The sequence below is a fragment of the Acanthopagrus latus genome, chromosome 2, assembly GCF_904848185.1.
Source record: "Acanthopagrus latus isolate v.2019 chromosome 2, fAcaLat1.1, whole genome shotgun sequence".
NCBI classification, from domain to species: Eukaryota; Metazoa; Chordata; class Actinopteri; order Spariformes; family Sparidae; genus Acanthopagrus; species Acanthopagrus latus.
The window spans coordinates 17,467,948-17,488,455 of record NC_051040.1 but is presented as its reverse complement, the minus strand read 5'-3'; the positions used below and the strand labels follow the sequence as shown (position 1 = coordinate 17,488,455).

Below are 20,508 nucleotides of genomic sequence, written 5' to 3'. Positions count from 1 at the left end.
TGAAATTGTAATAGAAATATAATTGTGTTTTTTTGTGTATGATAATAAAGCAATATAAGTTTCTTCTGAAGTAAATATACACCTATAGTATATTTATTCCCCAGGAATTATAATATGCACTGGTATCATTTTCCTTGTACTGTATGTGTTTTAAGCTGCCACACTGTCTGTGACTGTACTGCTGTCTCCTCTCGATAAGTTTTCACTTTCTGTCTTTTAATAATCCCTGCTGTCATGTTCCTCCAAACAGTTGTGTCTTTCTCCCCTTTATGCTGGTCTTGTAGGAGGGTCCCTATGTGATGCTGAAGAAGAACTGGGAACTGTACGAAGGCAACGACCAGTTCGAGGGGTATTGCGTGGACCTGGCCTCAGAAATCGCCAAACACATTGGAATCAAATACAAAATCTCCATCGTGCCTGATGGGAAATACGGCGCAAGGGACCCAGAGACGAAGATATGGAACGGCATGGTTGGAGAGCTCGTGTACGGGGTGAGTGTGGATCGAAAGAATTTGGACCGATTAATTTCCCTTGTTATTTTTGCAATGCATTTTCCCGTTGTTTAGCCTGCCTAATGCCAGAAAACAGGAGATATTGTCCATCATAAGCTCAAATTGTAGACTTCAACTCAACCAGTAATCAGAGAGGAAATCAGTTGGATGTTTACTCGGCCAGTGAGAGTAGGAGGGAGAATAGCAGAGAGTGAAAAGAGGACAACCGAACAATCATTGATTTTTGTTATTTTGTACATTAATAAATTGTAAATTAAATGATTCTATAACATTGTCAATATAAAAGGCTCATTTTGAGGTAACAAAAACACAATGATTCTTATTTTCAGGTCATTGTACATTAATGAAAACCTGGTTATGAATATCATAATCTATTTCTGGCCCCCGTAAACTGACACAAACACAAATTTGATTGAATCTGTGTTTTTGTCAGCAATTTACACACAATAACGCATAATGTCAAATTTACAGTGTACTGCTGTACATAAAAAAGGGTAGGAAAATAAAAGGTGTACAACTCAAGAATCGTTTGTTACAGGATCAACATTACTTGAACATTGTAATCTTGATAGAGATCATATACATGTACAGTATATAATGCAGGACTGTTACAGGGCTCCTACTTCTGTGTACCCATCTATGGGCCATCAAACAAATAGCTCCAAACAACTCTCATGGAGAACATAAACTTGTCTCCAGCTCCACGTCTCCTCCTGTCAGTATCCTGCGGAGGCGCGGTGTGTCGAAGGGTTCACTTACTTCCTGAGAATTTGGCGAGCTGCCTAATTATGCTACTGACAGCCACGCACGGGCTGAGGGTTTCACACCTCTGTCTCAACACAAACTTTATCAACATGCAGAAGACAATGTCAGTCGTCACTGTGCGGAAGAGTGAAAGTGGAGACGTCGCTGCAGAACAGCAACAGAATTAATTAGCCTCCGGGATCCGGATGGTTGGAAGGTGACACAGCAGAACCGCTGGAATGACTAATCAGTTTTGATTTGTTCCCCAACACTCGCGGCCCTCTCTGATGCAGAGAAAAGACGCCGTAAGACTGCAGCACTTTGTCCTGCTCTGTTTTATGTCCTCTACTCTCTGTTTAACCTCACAACTTTTTTCTTCTCCTTCTCTTTCATGTCATGTACTTTTGTCTGCAGCTCTCCATTTATTTTGAGCAGCGTTGGGGGGGGGGGGTTTGATATTCCTCTCTCTCCTCGTCTCATCTTCTCGTTTTTCTCTCGTATCTCATCTGACTTTCTTGTCTTTCTTTTGCTGTTCAGCCTCCTCGCATCGTAACACCCTAACGCCTCACGCTGGCTGTTTGATATGCTGTTTTTGTAGCCCCTTTTTTTCAGTTAAGACTGCAGACGCTGTTTAGACACACGCTGCTGCTCAGAAACAGATACTCAGTGTGCTGAATGAATGATGTTTTTGACTCCTCTACAGATTGTGCGTGTGTGTGTGTGCTTGTCTGTGCGCTCGCAAGTGTGCGTGAGACCTTGCAGGCTGCTTTATATTCAGGCTGTGTCACTTTCATGCCCACATATGAATTACTTCTCTGTCGTTCTGCCACTTTTTCCATCTACCTCCTCTGTCTCTCTCCCCCGCTGTACCAGTCAACTCTTTTTCCTTTTTCCTTAAGTTACTCCTTTACTGTGCTTGTCTACTTTAGCAGCCTCTTGTGTTTCAAATTTTGATTCCCCGACTCCTTCATCTTTGTCGTCAGAATCCCCCCCCTCCTTTCTGCAGACAAGGGAGTTCACAGACAGGTCCTGCTCATCATCACTCACCTGTTTTACATAGAGCTGGCTCCAGGTTGACTAAAACAAAACATGCTTTTCTCCACAGAAAGCAGAAATCGCCGTGGCCCCACTGACCATTACGCTGGTGAGAGAGGAGGTGATCGACTTCTCCAAGCCATTCATGTCTCTGGGAATCTCCATCATGATCAAGAAGCCGCAGAAGTCGAAGCCAGGCGTTTTCTCTTTCCTGGACCCGCTGGCCTACGAGATCTGGATGTGCATAGTGTTCGCCTACATCGGAGTCAGCGTTGTGCTCTTTTTGGTGAGTGATTGTTAAAAACTAGAAATCAAATAGTCAAGAGGTCCCTGTCAGTGTGTTACTGTTATGTCTGATGATTTTGGAGTAATATAACTGCTGCATTTATGTGTATGCTGCATTTCTCTGCCGGAGATGTATGGGTGAAATGATTTTACCTGCTTTATATCGTGTTTGGCAGTTTAATTCACAGCAATGCATCTTGTTATTTAAGATCTTTGTATGTGTGACTATACAAGAGGGCTTTAGTATTTAGTTTATTCAGTATGAGAAGAAGGAGAATTCTCTCAAGTCATAAAGGAGCACCAGGTGTTCTCAATCACAGATAAGTGCCATATAAAGTTGTGCAAAATGGAAATACTCAAGCGTAGTACAGTCCTTGCATGTGCTTTGTTACAGTCAAGTGTTCACGGAATGTGAGATTCTTCAAGGCCTCCTGTTAGACATGAATAATATCCCAGACAGGTCTGCGTAGGTACACTCGAAGTGAGATATTTCAGATAAGCAAGTTCATGAAATCAAGATCATGTCAGCGTAACCCCTCTGACACCAACGTGTCGGCATATTCAAGGTAACATATTTCCCTTCCAAACAGAATCAAGAAGTGTTTCCTCTGTGTCTTTATATAGCTGTATGATCATTCTATTCTCCCTCTGTTGAATCTGTATCAACATAAAAGCTTAAATGAGTTGTTTTTTGGGGGGATTTATGACATTTGTTTTCCTTTACTGTCTCAGGTGAGTCGCTTCAGTCCGTATGAGTGGCACGCAGAGGAGCCAGAAGAAGGCACAACAGAGCTGGGCCCCACGGACCAACCTCCCAATGAGTTTGGCATCTTCAACTCCCTCTGGTTCTCGCTAGGAGCCTTCATGCAACAGGGCTGCGACATCTCACCACGGTGAGGAAGGGAAATGATGTGTGCGTGCCCAGGAGTGTGTGTCCAGGTTGGGGCTAGCATGTGTGTGTGTGTGTGTGTGTGTGTGTGTGTGTGTGTGTGTGTGTGTCTAACTGCCTGTAATGTTAAAGTGCTTTACTATACAGCTGTGATGATTCACTGTGTTGACAATGCGAATCAGCTCTCTTAGCACTTTCCCTAGCTTTTACCGACCTGGACTGCTTCTTGGAGACGGTGTGTTACAGATGCTTTAAGATGTGCTAGAAATACACAAAAACATGCACCAAAAAAAAAAAACCACACACACACACACAAAAGTGAGAGAAAAACACCTGCACACAGTCCAGCGGCCATGTTCATACGGGTGCGTTGTGGTGGGAAGATTTAACAGTTTGCTGGATGTGTATGAATTTTTAACGCACCACTGAAGAGGCAGAGTCCGGCTGTATTTTTAGAATATTTATAGGAATATGGCATTTTATTATTGATAACCTGAGAATGCAGTTTAGTGAAATATTCATGGCCATCATCCTCGGGACCTTAAGGGAGCAAATCCGAAGACAGAGGGAACAGCAGATAGAGGAGAGTGATAGACGATAAGCTGAAAGAAGGAAAAGGTGTGAGCAAAATGTGAGTGTGCTTGAGAGAATAAGAAGAAGAGGGAGCAAGTGTGTGAACAGATAGTACTCACTGCACTGTCGACGCTCAGTGGTTTATATTGTGCTGCAGGATAAAGATGGATAGATACAAAATTAGTCTCACTTCTGCAGTTATAGATTTTTTTTTTTTTGTTCCGCACCCTTCACATGATAATGTGCAACGTTTGCCTTTGTCCTGACTTTTGTAACTCTCTCAGCGAGAAGTCGTAGCTGTGCAGTTGTGGAGGAAGATCTTTTAGTAAAGTAAAAGCCGCAATACCACAGTGTAGAATTACTCTGTTACAAGTGAAAGTTCACTTCAATGTTAAAAGTAAACAAAACCTTTTTTCTCACACCTCTATTCAACACACCCAGTGTGTTTCCACAACAGCTCCGCCTCTGATTTTGCACCCACGGCTGTGTTGGGGGGCGTGGCTGAGGGTGCTAACTGTATATTTATGACAAATCTGTTCGGTGTGTTCAGCTGCATTGGAAGCTTTTGGAACTGTGCGGACAGCGTCTGCTCCAACTCAGCATGCAAAGTCTGAGAAGGTTGGCTGTTGGCCGTCTAAGCCTTTAAGCCATTGGATTCTCTGATTGGTTGTGTGCTAGCAGTATGACCATTTTGACTGGCAGTGTGCTAGCGAATCAGCGCGGTGTGTGGGAGGGGCAGAATACTGTGTGCGCTTTGTTTTTCGATGCACTCCATTCCATCATTTCCTTTTTTCATGTTTTGGAGTACTGGCACAAGACTTGCACCACCTGCTGTTAAGGAGGCTTATTGCATCCCGCGCAAGTGCAGAACGTACACGCTACTGTGGAACTGGCAGCACGCTGAAGCTGTGTTCAATGCAACTTCTCTGCCGAATGGCTCAGACGAGAGGCAACAGAGTGGTCAGATAAAGTTGGCTGTTGGTTTGAGTCTGGGCGGTGTGTGAGTGCAACATGTTAGAATTTTTAGTCTGAAGATAACTGATAACAATTTTGACCTTATGTCACAGACGTTGGTCTTTTTTTTCATAAAACCACCTTGTATCTGAGAAGGCGATATTCCAAGCACAGGTCTGACATACCTAGGTTGGTGCTGATTGATGCCGACCTCTCATGCTTTATGCCTCTCCTGTCTGCACCTGTACCTTCATTGCTCCAGAGTCAGAGTCATGGTTGAAGCCACTGCAGACTGCGAGCTGTATGGCCAACTGAACTAATTAGCGAACTGCATTTATAGTTGACGGTTACATGGCTTATATGCCCTACCTGCTTTGAGTGAATTCGACAGTTGGCTGATTCTTACATATTGCAGCTGTAAGTCCAGTAGGTGAAGTAAGTGTACCTAGTTACATTCCACCATTTCTGTCCATCAACAAGCATTCCTCTCACATGCACGATAAACACACTCTGGTCTAGACTGGTGCCTCCTACATTTTGTTAACTTTCTATTTCTCCCACACAAACTGTTGTTATTGCTCCCATATGTATTGAAAGGTTTTAAGCTAAAACACATCGACGCCGCGAGGCAGAAAAATGATTCCGGGTAATAGCTGCTTTGTCTTGTCAGTGTTCAGAATACTTAATGTTCAGCATTATGAATATATATAAAAGGTCGATACATTTTCTAACCCCAGAGGTGCTTTTTCACTATTAACATTAATTTACGCTCAAAACAAGATATCACTGACATACATATGATCTTGAACAATGTGTTCCTCATCTTAAGGACTTTTCTACCTTTTCTACTGCATTCCCATTAGCATTTCACTTTTGGGAGTAGTACAAAAGTTCTACATCGTCTGCCCAAACTTCACTTTCTTCCTCCTCCTCTTTCGCTCCTCTGCCCCTCTCCGAGGCTCTTTCATCCATCTCTTTCACTCCCTCTCTCTCCCCCTCTCTTTCTCTCCCCCGCTCCCCGACACCTGTCGTCTCCCACTCCTCCACCCTTTACTGTGACTGACAGGCCAATTCTAGCTCCAACACACAAAGTGAGGAGAAAAAAAAAAAGAAAACACTCACCAACTGCACGTCCACACACACACACACACACACACACACACACACAGGATATGCACAGAAACACACAGGCACTTCACATGCTGACATTGCTTTTGCAGAGAGAGAGAGAGAGAGAAAAAAAAAAAAAAAACATTGTGCAGTTTCGCAACAATCCAACACACACATGCAGACCTCTCCATCACTCACAGGACTTGTTATAGATCTGTGTGCATAAGCTACAGCTGTCACAGCGATAATGTGATACTTAACATGAAGCCAGTGTTCGTCACACAAATCACCCGGCCCTGTCACCCCCAATACAGTACAACTCGTCTACGGGCCAAGATTACAACAGGCCTAAATGCCAGATCATATTCGGAGGATCTGAAATCTGTCACTTAAACACGTTTTCTTCTTCTGCTTCATTTCAATTGCCAGAATTTTGACACGAGCGGTTTCAATGCAAACTTAAGTCTATGATGTTCACATAACGGCAGCTTATACAGTATTAATTTATTATTCAACATGATGTCTAATGTATCGCAATGTCAGTCTCATGATATCAACCATTCTCCAGTGACTGGTGCGACAGCTCCTTTTAGTGGTGTGGCTCCCGTCCCAGGATGGTCAGGAAGCAAATTGGTGGAAATCTGCTGCACATTTGAATCGAGGTGTAAAATCCCGTGGTGCCTTGAGACCAGGGCTTGGGAAATGCATGTCTTTTAAATGGAATATTGACAATATGAAGTCACGAGAGGACTTGCTCAGCACCGAACAGCACACAGACACAGTTAGCGACCAAAGTGGAGCATTTAGCAGCTAGGCACCCACATATTTCCCTCAGGAGTTGGTAGAGACCGAATGCAAGTTACCACAAACATGACAGCAAATGCATGATCATGTGATTGCTGAAAAAAAGGATGTTAATCAGTTTGTTATTTCAACTTAAGATGCAATGATGTCAATGTGTTCAATACTTGTTTGCAGTGCTCCAAAATGGACGGGGAGCTGTTTTATAATCACGCTCCATTTCAGTGGTAGAAGAGCGTCAATATACAGTTGATGGTTCTGTATGTTTGAATAGAACCAGGTCCACATTTCAAGGTGACTGTTGAGTCAAACTCGAGCTCTAAACTTTAGAGATAAGCTCAACAAACCCAAACAAAAGTTTGACTAATATAACCTTTTTGTTATGAATTTTTTTTTTTTTTTTTTTTTGAGAGATTATAGTGAGATTGTCAGCCTGCCCAATGCCAATGTTGGACAGGTGTTGTGAGGGAGGGCTTCAGAAACTGTGTGACACTTCGTTTGAAGCATATATAGACCTGACCATGCAGGATGAGTTACTGCCGCAGAGTTCACGTGTCACGTGCTCTCGCTTCTTGCCCGAGTGACACTCAACACCTCAAAGGCTCTGACGTGAGCAAAAACACAACACAAATACCGTTGCATCGTGCTGCTACTCTGACACAACACACGCTCCACTCTTTTGCAACACAAACCCACATGCTCGTCTGTTTAATCCGTCACGCTCTGCTCACTCTTTTGTTACACACCTAAGCTGCTAAGGCCACACCGCTCACTGTGAGAATAGTGCATCATTATCATCGTCAACATAGTTATGCTGCTTACGTACAGCATTACATCAGCCTCATCTCCGCCGCCCCAGCTTCACCTGTAGCTGCTGATTTTAGTGAGTCACCCATTAATTTCTCTCTCTGTGTGGGCTTAAGTCTCTGCAGTACTGAGTGATGACTGACGTGTTTGGACTTCAAACATTTTCGGTACATTTTATTCACATTAGTAGTGATTCAGTTCATGATTATGCATGAAGAGGTAGAACAATATAAAGACACGATGATCGAAGAGTTACATTAACTTGTTCTGTAGAAATGAAATAATCCTGTAGAGCAGGCTTGCAGCCATAAACCCCGAGTGATAGATGAGCCTTTACTGTGACAACGTTCTCTGCAAAGGAGACGTGTCATGCATATCGCCATTTGATATCATCTTTTTATCCCCTCAGTACGTTTCCTTCAAATCTCGTCTCCTTGTTCACCTCTGCAGGCAGGCAAAGTCATGACGCCGACTTCAGTCACGAGTGGCAGCAGAAAGGTGCTACAACCTGGATGTGAACTGCCGGGGAGGTGGGGGAGGAATTTCCCCCCTATCTGCGCTTGATATTCCCCCCTGTGGTCATCATTTGTTTTATCTCTGATGTTCATAAGCCATGCTGACTATTTTAAAAACACATTATGGATCCTCCTCAGTGGATGGAGGGACTTTACAGAGGCTACTATTAACAAAATTAAGGTTTGTTTTGACTTTATCATGCCTATCCCAGTATTAGAGCAATCAACCCCCCTCTCCGTCTTTGTCAAAAAATACTACGATATTATCATATCACAAGATGTGCTCCTGCTGCCTTATGCAACTCCATCTTTTTGCTTGAAATATCCAAAGTCTAACATTTACTTTTGTCACTTAATAAAGGATTTAGCATGAGCATTAAATTAATCATTTGCTCAGTTTTGTCTGCCCTCTATGAGCTGCATAGCAATGTCTACCAGGAGAAGACACTGAGCCACGTACTCATGAAGGAGAATACAAAGTAGAATCTGGGAATATTTTTTCTTGCTGGTGTCTCCACTCAGCTAGAGTTTCACTCGCAGATCAATCCACAGGGTCTCAATTAAGGAGCATAACACTCTTTTTGTGTGGTGTGTTGACTTAAGCCAATAAGACGAGGTTCATTTTACACTGGAATCTGGGTTAGTGGAGCTTTTCTGTGTGGTTCAATGATCAAGTGAGTTCCTCAAAAGTACTACAAGGCAGTGATGATGCTAACGCAAACCATGGATATGTTAAAGCTACACATTTCTGCAGGTTCCATTTTTAATAGTATCTTCTGTCAATCTTGTGCTCATGCTCTGGTTATACATTGGCACAAACCACTTGCTCAGGGTTTTGTCAGAAAAGATCATGTTCTGGCTTAAAAAACCTGAGATCGCCTTAAAAACACTTACACATTGTGGAACATTGTCTCAGACTGCGGTCACTGGCTTCCTGGTCTTCTCATTTGTGACATTCCATCACCATCCCCTCCATGTCCCGATATGAAATTCAGGTTAAGAAAGGTGTAATGTGAACATGATAGGACACATTTCATAAAATATGGAACACAGCCTATAAAATGCACAAATGTGAACGTATCAGTGGTTTGCAGAAAAAACGTTGATGGCTAGCATTTCATCGAGGCGTCTGGGCTGTGTGGGTTTGAATGGAATGATAGCATTAAAATACAAATTAATCAACCATTTTATTTTGGTTTTATTACATTAGACCTGTTATTGGTCTCTGTAATTAAGTATTATGTTATCTACTTTGCTAGTGATTAATGGCATCGTTACCTCCTTATGAAAATATCTGAAAAATCTGAAATAATCTCTACACACTCTATCTATTCCATTACACCACCCAACTACTTTCTTTGCCCTGAGGTCCATGAGAGAACATCGGCATTTTCCATCTCATAATCATAACTCTTTTTTTTCATCTTCCATATGTCTGCCCCATCCAAGTGATTCTTGTCCAGGTTTTATCCATTTTTATCCATCCTGCCACTTGTAGGGATCAGAGTATCACAGCTGACATTTACTGTGGACTGTGATGACGGAGGCAGCTTCTCCAGGAGGAGACTGGTCGAAGGCCTTTCCTCCAATATAAATACCAACTATATCATCTATTATATATCATCTACCAGTTTATTTGCTAGGCCCTTGACTACACAATTGATAAACATTACAGGGAAAATTTGCACATTTTTAGATATCTTATTGAAACAACCTAACTGCAGTTTGATTTATTTTCCGTGGAGGGCACAAAAAGAAATTGAAGAAAATAACTATCAGATATGCAGATTTTGCAAATGAACCATTGGTATGCTTCACAGCCTGCCTGCTTGGCCGATTGTAGTTCATTTGTGTTCCTTCTCTCTAAAGTCAACTCTTCCGTCTTGTTTTATGTGTTGTCTCACAACCTTTATGAGCACCTTCTTTCCGACCGGACGGTGTGTCACAAACAGATTTTTTGACTTTAGACACTATGCGCAAGTGTGAGTGTGCGTGTGAGACTGCGAGACTGTGCGAGTGGTGTATTGTGTACTGAGCTGCCATAGTAGGCCCATTGGTATTCAGCGTGGGTCCCTCTCTTCCTGCTGCAGTCATCTCTGCAGTCTGGGAGACACAGCATAACACACACTCCTCTCCCACTTTCTCTCTCCTCTATCTATCTATCTATCTATCTGTCTGTCTGTCTATCTATCTATCTATCTATCTATCTATCTATCTATCTATCTATCTATCTATCTATCTATCTACCTGTCTATCTATCTATCTATCTATCTATCTATCTATCTATCTATCTATCTATCTATCTATCTATCTATCTATCTATCTATCTATCTATCTATCTATCCTTTTTCACTTTTTCATAGCTTTCCCTTATTGCCTGTTCCTGCTGTTTTACAGTCCAATCATCACTTTAGTTAATGGACTTTTTCATGGCTATAAATAACAAGGACACGCGTATGGTTGTGTGTGTGTGCGTGTCGGCATGCCTGCGTGCTTCACTTTTTTCTGAATCTTTTGCAAGCACCCCGACTTTGGGTTTCCTTCACCTTTCCAATCAAGCAGAAGGCAATGGCTGCCAGCAAACACATTCACACACACTCACACGCCTTGTCAGAGTGACCTTGAGATGGCATTTTGCACTGCACACCTGCCATCTTTCGGCACTGGGCTTTGTTTGGGGGGGGTGTGTGTAATGTCGATGATTGGGCCAGTCACAGCACGAAAGGGGTGATGGGCAGTTAGGTGATGGGTGCGGAATTGTTAAACATAGAAATTAATAGATTGCAGGAAGGTGAAGCGGAGGAGTGTACACTAAGAAGTGAGGGGGAGAGAGGGAGGTAAACTGATCACCATCGAACATCTCAGAGGGATTGGATGTGTCTCTGTCAATAAACATCTGAAATTACAGCTCTCTTCTGTGTGTGTCTGTGTGTCTGGGTCTGTGTCATGTGTAAGTATTGAGTAAATGGCCATGGGCATGTTGAATAGTTAATGGCAGCAACAGATCCAGCTAATGGTTCGACTAACTAACTACAGCGGAGCACTGAGGCTCAAGGTCACTGATTAGAAGCCAGTTGCTCTTTAACTGACTGTGTTTGTGAAATTCGGCAACAAATTTTTTTATCCTCTCTGTCTCTCCCTCTGGGTGTCTCCTATTTCTCCTGCTCCGCTTTTATTATCCCAGTTATTATTTTATTTCATTATGCCCTTCATTATCTGCTGCATCTAATCTTCAATCTATTAATGTGGTTTTCTTTCTGTTGGCCTTCACACGCTCATCTACTGTGGAGCCTCTCCGCCCGTTCCAATCAGCCAGTCGATTCACTTTGTCTCACAGCTGTTGTCCACGAGCAAGAGAGAAAAGACAAGAAGAAGAATATTATAATTGTCCATCTTTCTCTCTTCTCTTGTACATTAAATCAAACATTAGTCACCCCCCCCACAAAAAAAAAAAAAAACGTCAGACACGCTAATAACTGTCGAAACATTTCTGTCACCGTCTCTTCATTCCACTCGTCTTGTTTACCCAACTGGAATGTAACGGCTGCAGTAAAAAGTCTTGGATTTCCCATGTCGGCGTGTATCAACAAACAAGGAAATTAGTTTTTAACAAGCTCGCAATTTGCATAATCAAATGAAACGCCCATCACCCGTGATGTCTGGCGTGCAAAGCAGTTTGAAAAATGTGATCTCATAACGATTCGTGGAACAAGAGGGAAAAATAAAAAATACCACTTGAAGTCTGTTGTGAACCATTTCTTTGTTTTGTTTGGTAAATTCACCAAAACATGTAGAACTACTTGATAATATGAGGTATAACTGCATCAGAAAGAAAAGATTTAATGTATAGGTTCATAATGTTCATAATTTAAAACCGTCTTTTATAAAACGATCAGTCATTTAATCGATTAGTCGAACGGAAATTAATTGCTATTACTACTTTGATTAACGATTAATCGTGGAATAACTTTCTTGCTAAAATTTTAAAAAAAGTCTGGCTCCAGCCTCTTTTAAGTTGATGTAATGATCTGATGCTTTCCTTCGTCATTGAGCATTTAAAATGAAGAGTCCTTTTTTGGACCGCTGGTTGGACAAAACAAGGCAATTTGAAAATATCACTTAGGACTCTGGCTGTCTGTCCGAAGACTAAACAATGAATCAGCTGGTATGGCACTCAGTAGATTGCATACATCTGCCAAAGCCTGACAGTCCCCTTTAATGCAATGCAACCCAATCCAATAAAACGTGTTAGCCCTGCATCAGTCTGACTTTAAAACTACCTCTAACTACTTAACCATGATTTAAGCCCACCTGCTCTAGGATCAGCATCAAAATATACGCACAAAATAAAGCAATATCATGCTGTATCCATCTTCATCAACATCACCTAAGTATGGCTATAAAATAAATGTGGCTTTTCTACACTGTATGCAACTTGAATAGCACCCAGTAGAGTGCATACCCCCGCTGACATCTATCAGTCACCTTTTGTCCTAACTCACAGATATCAGCCACCTAAGTACGCCAGGTTTTTGTCATTGGGATACATAAATTATTCCCTGATAGTTTAAAAAGCACAAGTAAGAAAAGGTCCCTGTAATTTTCTCGAGGTCTATTCTGGACGGAGACCCATCCGCCATTCAAGTTTCGTTGCAATCTGTTCAGTTGTTTTTGTGTAATCCTGCCGACAATCCAACGATGTGACAAGGTTTAAAACAACCTCCCTTTCATTAGATTAAAGGATCATGAAAACAATCCTTGCCTTCCTAACATGCAACATTTTTTAACATCCACCATTAGTTAATAAGGGACAAATCCACAGTCTTTGTTCGGTGTAAAATAAGATAAATTACAAAGTTAAACATAAGGCTTCAACAGATGGTGAAGAAACCAAGTGGGCACCTTTCAAATGTAGTCCTTGTTTTTAATACTTCATTTCCTTCTTTGTGTTTCTGTCGCTCCGCTGCAGCTCTGCACAGACTCTAACATTGTCTGTGGAAACATAAAGAGTGAATTTTGGACTAAAAAAGACATCAACTTTGGAGGATACCCACATGATTAGACTCTTGGAGCCAGAAACAACAGGAGGAGGAAAACAGTTTCATGGTCCATGTTGGCGACTGGCTATTAAGACAGACTTTACAATATTAGAAGGCATATTTTAACTTTAACTGTCACATTGCTGTCTGTGTCTCTTTGATACTCTTTTTTTTAATATTTGCATTTGCATTGTGTATGTGTTTTGTTTCTATCAATCTATCCTGAAGAGTTGGCTCAATGCTAAATTATATAGATAGACACATCAAAACTGAAAACAGTACTTATGGACAACAACAATTTAGCTCTGGCTCAGTTTGTTTGTGTGTGTGTGTGTCAGCATCAATCTACTTTAGTGCTTCTGTGTGTGCTTCTGTGTGTGTTTGTGTCTGTGTTTGTGTGCTGTTGTTATGGTAATTGCATTAACGGGTTTTTCTGTCAAGATGGTTGCAATCGCTGTCATACTTGTAGGCTGCCAAGGAGAAAATAAGTTGATGATTGAGCTGCGTGAAACATCTTTGTCGTCCATCAGTCTGACACGGTAGACAGTAAAACACATGCAAGAGCGTGTGCACACACAGCCGAAAAATTACAGTTTCCTCTGAGAGAATTCAGATGAAAAGAAACTGTATAGCTCAGAACTGTGTTTTTGTGTGTGATGGAGTGTGTGTGTGTGTGTGAGAGAGAGAGAAAGAGGAACAGCATGCCATTAATCTTTCACACAGAGGATTGGGGAGGCAATCTGTTGGCTATCATAGATGATACATGACCCGCTATGGAGCGATTCGCCTGTTGCATACCAACACACATGCTCAGGTGAAACACACATTCACGCCGCCACAGACGCGCTCGCCACACTCCCGCTGACGCGTCACATACAGGATCAAGGACGTCACTCCTAAAGCTCGCCCATGTACGTGCACAGAAAATGCATGAATACGGCGACAAGCTACGTGTGCACACTCTGAAACGCATGCATGCATGCACACTCTCTAACATGATCTCGTTTGATTGGAGCATGCTCCATCGACCCCGCTCTGGTGGGTAAACATGTTTTCTAACTTCGCTCCAAGGCCAAACACCGGTGAATACATCCCTCTCTCTTCATTCACACACACACACACACACACACAAACACAGATACACACACATACATGCACACACACACACACACACACATAAATCAAGGACAGCACGTTTAGAAATAGACATGTTGTTAATCATGTTGTCCTCCACCAATCTGTATTTTATTCCTCTACGGGATGGCTGTTCTTTCGTGCCACCTGAGATAGAGAGACATTTCAGATGTGGCGTCGTCTGCTGCCTCCGTTCACACTGTTATTCATTCAATAATTCTTTCTCAGAAACCCTGACATGAAATTTTGTTGACAGGATAAAAGCAGTGACATTTTCGTTCTTGTTTGGTTGGTTGGCTTTGGCTGCATGTGGCAGCTGATTCATTTCAGGCAACTCAGTCTAATGTGGTCTTGTCACTATCCTAAACAGGTGCACAAAAAAGAAATGCACTGTGTACATTCAGCTGCTGCATTTAAATTTATGGACCAAAGAAATTCATCAGTCACGTAAATAACTTTAAACAAAATACAGCTAGAAAAGCAGTTTGGTTTTGACGAATGCAGCGTTCATTCAGGAGAACTCCAATCAGCTGACGAAACAACTGAACCAATTGTTGACGTGCACTAAAGAGTTCACATAAATCTCACGTTGCTGCAGAAGTCCAACTTCTGACACAAGAAACCCGATTTCATAAGAGATGCGCCTGTTCAGCGGGTCTGAATAATGTGGTTTGTGTTATATAAACACATTTTATGTGCCAGAGGGTTTAATTTGACTGTTTGAATATTTACACACACACAAAGAAAAAAAAACAAAAACCCACTTGTTGCTTTTTGTTCTTGCTGCCAAACTCTGGTCCAAAATCTGACTCCACTGTGCCAGCTCAAAATTAGGGGCCCTAGATAAGTTAATTTTCACAGCTGAACAGTTGGCAGTTTATAAAACTCTACGTGCATTGCCACCACAGAGTCTTTTCTTAGTTTCCTCCCTCTCTCTTTGTATGTGGTGCATTTTAGGTATTAGACACGCAAGCAACACTCTACTACCAAAGCTCCTGGGGTTTAAAACGGGTCCAATTACATTTTGATCAGGCAGTCAATAAAGTGTCACTCAGTGTGGACACACCTTTCCAACTCCCTCTCCTAATCTCCTAGTGTTTCCCTGTTGCATTACAACCACAAGAATGTTGGTTTCGAACCATCTCAGTCCAACACACATCAGCGAGGGAACAGACTTTGACACCGATGCTCTGCCTTGAGCCCATCGGTTCCCTCTTCCTCTTCCTCCCACTCTTCCTCTTCCCTTTCTTTACCTCCTCCACCAGCATGGTTATTTTTATTTTGCAGTGTCTCCGCAGCTATTCCAGTTGTTTCATCATGACCTGGGGACCTGTGACATCGATGTCTCTGCCTGTTTTTGGTTGCGCAGTACCTGGTCCACTTCCCTTGTGCTGTAATTCAACCTCCATTTTTGCTGGAAAAGCTGGGTTTTGTTAACTACTTCATACTTTTATGTTTTAATGATGGCGCCCACTAGCTTGGCATTCATTTATCTATTCCAGTCTGTGTAGATGGGGACCTTATCTCCTTATCTATCAAACATGAACACACGATTTGTCCTTCACCCAACAAGCTACCAAATGAACGACTCCCTGTCTTTGCTGGTTTCATCCTCTTTTCCTTTTTCCTTTCCTCTGTCTTCCTCCTCTTGCTGTTCGGATGTCCATTTAAATCACACAGGCACTCCATCAACTCAGATTAAATGCTGTCACAGCTCATTTACCAGCTAACCGATCAGATCCCATGCCCTTGGTGGCCTCTGCTAGAGACCCCATAGAAAATATGATGATGAGCTCCTATACACATCGTCCAAGCGCACCACCTTCCTTCTCCTTCACGTCATAATTATCAACATTATGTTTCGAGCCTTGATATCATTATCACATTGTTATAGTCATTGCCTGTGTTTACGTTAAAAGCAGTCGCAATGGTTGTCCAGCGCTTTCGAAAGTCTGACTGAAAATATGTTTCCACTGTCTGCTAATGAGTTTAACTACTCTCTCTGAGGAATAGTGTATGGCAGGTTCATTAATTCAGACTAACAGATCAATGCGTCAAGGACACATGCCATCAATTTGTGTGTGTGTGTGTGTGTGTGTGTGTGTGCGCGCGTGTGTGTGAGGATTAAGAGGTGTGCTGGCTTTTGAACAGCAGCAGAATGCGGAGTTGCTCAGGAAAGGTGACAATTTATGCCAAGTCAGGCATCACTGCACCTCTCAGCTCTCTCACTCCTCTTTCCTCCTCTCCAGCCGGCACCTCCTTAAAACCCATCCCACCCCAAAAATAAATCATGTAACACTGCTTTCACGTCAGAGTGGCCGCATGGACACACAGCTACCTGTCCAAGAAATGTAAAGCCTTATTTTCTGAGGGCTTGTTTGAGTTTTCCGACCCCAATTCTGTTCGTGGAGCTATAATCAATACTTTTATAATAACAAAGGATCAGAAGTGCGATGTTTTAGGTGAAGGGGCTGTGAAGATAATCCCCCAGATCTAGTGTCAGGGCTTTCTTAAGCTCATTGGTTTTGTTTCACAACTCACAACTTCACCGTTTGGGTTCTCTCTGGTTCTTGTTTCCAGCAGCAGCAGTCAGCTGCTTCTGTAGAATCTTCCCAAGTACCAAGTGGCAAACAAAAGTTAGGAGTCGCCGGTGAACAAAGAGGAGCTTTTAGCTGCTAAGAGGGCAGACATTTCCCCAAGGACATGGTGGAGACCAAAAACAGAGCTAAAAGGAGAATGAATATTGAATGAAGATGGTGGCTCATCGGTTGAGTAAATAAGCCTTGCAACAAAGTATATCAACTATGGTTGTCATAGATATAAATATATGGATACACATTGGGTGGCTGTGGCTCAGGGGTGGAGCCAGCATTTATTATCAGAGGGTCACTGGTTCGATTCCCCCTTGTCTGTTTGTTGAAATGTCCTTGGGCAAGACACTGAACCCCGAACTGCTCCTGATGTGCGGGTCGGCACCTTGCATGGCTGCCACTGCCATCAGTGAATAACTGTAAGTCGCTTTGGACAAAAGTGTCTACTAAATGTATATTGATTCCGAATCTTTGGATGTGTTTCTGCAGTACTGATATGTGATACGATACCAGTGGTGCGTTCACACACACTCAATCTCACAGCAAGTTGAGACACACTACCCTACACAATAATGTTTCCAAAAAGCTAAAATGTGAGTTGTCTGCTGTTCTCTGCTACCAGCACACGAAAGTCAAGTCAACAGAGATCATTCACAGCGGACAGACTGAGCGCATGTCCTCACCACTTTTTTATTGATTTTTTTTTATACTTAAACGAAAACAGAGGAACTGTAAGAACATGTCCCATCCAATTTCCTTACTTTCTTACTCCTTTGAGTTTCAAGGTTGCGAAAACAAAACTTCACATTCGGAACTTCACATTTCCTCTCCCTTTAACACGCTCACTCTTGCTCGCTCTTGTCCCTTTTAGACAGTGGAAGCAAGTTTGCACAAACAAACTGAAGTGCCTCTTACTTTGATGCTCACAAATGGTAGATAAAGAGCGTAAACATGGAGAAAGAGAAAAGACAGGGATGAGGTTGAGGGAGACCGAGGAGCGCCCAGATTACAATCGGCTGCATGTTGCCTTTGTTATTGTTAGCGCCGAATTGGTTCGATTGTTGAGAGACAATTACTTTGGCGGTTTTGTCATTTTCACAGTCATGCACAGGGTGGCGTCGAGAAAGAAAAAACAGTGTTTTGTTTTGCATATCTCTGAGGAGTTAACCTTAATTATGTTTCCTTTTCTGTTTTTCCCTCCAACGCTCTTTTATATTCCTTTTATCCCTTTAACCTCCATCCTTGTCTTTCTCCGCTCGTCCTTCTGCTAATTTCTCATCTGCAATTCTTTCCCTTTATCTCCTTAATCTTAATCTCTCTTCTTCCTTGTTTTGTCCCTTTTTTCTCGCCTCCATCCGTCTTCTCTCCAGGTCTCTGTCCGGACGTATTGTCGGAGGGGTGTGGTGGTTCTTCACCCTTATCATCATCTCCTCTTACACGGCCAACCTGGCTGCTTTCCTCACCGTGGAGAGGATGGTGTCGCCCATAGAGAGCGCAGAGGACTTGGCCAAGCAGACAGAGATAGCCTACGGGACACTGGACTCGGGCTCTACAAAGGAGTTCTTCAGGGTATGGACTCATACGCTCATTTACTTAACTCCTACTGAGGTTTCAGGCTTTAACTAAGTTTAATTTGCTACTGAGCTCAAGACGGGAAGAAAGCCTTCAAGTCACAGACGACCCTCAGGAGGACTATTTTCATCCAGCTGGTCTCGCTGTTAGTGCTGCATACAGATAACAACAATACGACAACAATATTTTAAATTCTGGTCACAATCTCAAAATCTCAGGGTGTCCATGCATGTTATAATGATTTAAAGAAGACATTTACATACAATGGTCTTATTTACATCTAGATTATTTTCCACGACAGTCTGAAAAAGTGACCGGTGGTGCAGTGGAACAGTATTCCTGCAAGGCTCCCTTCTTAGTTTGTATCTAGTGCACATAGGTACAAAACACCAGTGGTTTCTCACTGTTCAAATCATCAAAATGCTCACAGCTATACATCTGGAAACATGGCAGTAAGCCAGCAAAATGTGAGAGACAGAAAGAGAAACATAAGATTGCAAGCTATTAAGCCTGGGTGTTAACTTGATTTATATAACAATTCTCAGAAACAAGTTAGAAAGTGCTTTATAAAGACAAAAACAGATATGATAAACAACATTGCAATTTAAGCGAGGTAAGAATCACTCAAATACATTAAAAACAAATAAGAAACTTTCTTAGGAATGGATGACAATGTTCACATTCCTTGTCTCTGTCTTTGCTAATTTTGTGTCTAATTGGCCATCACATAAATGTGATGGTATCCCTTGCAGGTGAAAAATACCATCCTACCATGCTGTGCAGCAATTGTCCCGTCGATACAGTTAACAGATCATATTGTGATTGTTTTGAGACATATCGCAGTTGCAGGAATGATCATTTTGGATCACAGTTTCCATTTCCACTGCAAAAAATTTAAATCATGATGACATTTGTTGGGGTCTGTACAAAACAAACGTGTTTTCTAGAGAACAAAATGCCACAACGCTCTGCAGCATTACAGTGCTTTATTATAATGCTGTTGTGTCACACATTTTACCTGTATCAAAGGAAAAAATGCTGCTTCCTATGATTTGTATATCGCAATAAGCCATATTGCAATTCTGATTACAATTCAATTAGAACAGTTGTACCTGTGGCACAGAGGTTAGATAACATAAGAAGACTTTCAAAACAAGCAACACAGAGTCAAAGCAACCTCTGATATAAACTGGCAGCGAGGAGGAAACGAACATGAGGGAGGTGTTGTCAGTTTTATTGAATCCAAACAAAAGCCAAGAGCAGAAATCTGCTCAGGCTGTAGGTGGGACAAGGACGAGTGACTAATGACAGTGTAAACCCATTTACAATAGTCCAGGTAGGAGGAGAGGACTGAATGGATGACTTTCTCTTGATCTTGAATTGAGAGAGGCTTATATTTTGGAAGTGATGCTAAGCTGAAATATCTGGCTTTCGCTCTTTGGCAAGTTGGTGAAAAACACTTGGTTTCATCAAAGTTCATGTCAAGGTTTAGGAGTACAAGAAGAAAAAGAAAATTGCATGTTTTTTTTATTAGAGTCACTCCTCTTCACCGTCAAATAAATAATAACAGCAATAATGATAACAGTACTAACAAAGAGCAAAAAAAGCAGAGATGGACAGAGGTGGAGCAGTAGATAATCCAGGGAGCTGTTACTGTAAATTGTGAGCTGGAAAATGATGTGCGAGTGGCCCAGAGGAGACCCACAGTGGCTTCACCCATTGACCTGTTCACCCATGTGGATTGAAATTACATAAGCACATACAGGCACAAATAACGCTCACAATGCTGATGAAGACAGAATTTTTTTTTTTTTCCTGCGGACCCGGGCGAAACACCAGTGTCATCAAATGCACAAAAACAAATCTGCCCTGTCACATTGTCACGCTCCGCGGGGAATACTCGGGATTGTTTGTGAGCCTGTGCGTTGTGTGTTCGTGCGTGTGTGT

The 20,508-nt window shown here is 42.2% G+C and overlaps 1 protein-coding gene across 5 annotated transcripts in view; it reads left to right on the top strand.

Moving 5' to 3' along the window:
* Positions 1-20,508, top strand: part of gria4a (glutamate receptor, ionotropic, AMPA 4a) — a 116,692-nt gene that overhangs the window by 75,461 nt on the left and 20,723 nt on the right. For all 5 annotated transcript variants that reach the window (XM_037074025.1, XM_037074015.1, XM_037074044.1 and 2 more), the window contains exons 11-14: positions 285-491; positions 2,362-2,577; positions 3,309-3,469; positions 18,360-18,558. In XM_037074025.1, coding sequence (XP_036929920.1) covers positions 285-491; positions 2,362-2,577; positions 3,309-3,469; positions 18,360-18,558 — 783 coding nt within the window. The remainder of the gene's footprint in view (positions 1-284; positions 492-2,361; positions 2,578-3,308; positions 3,470-18,359; positions 18,559-20,508) is intronic.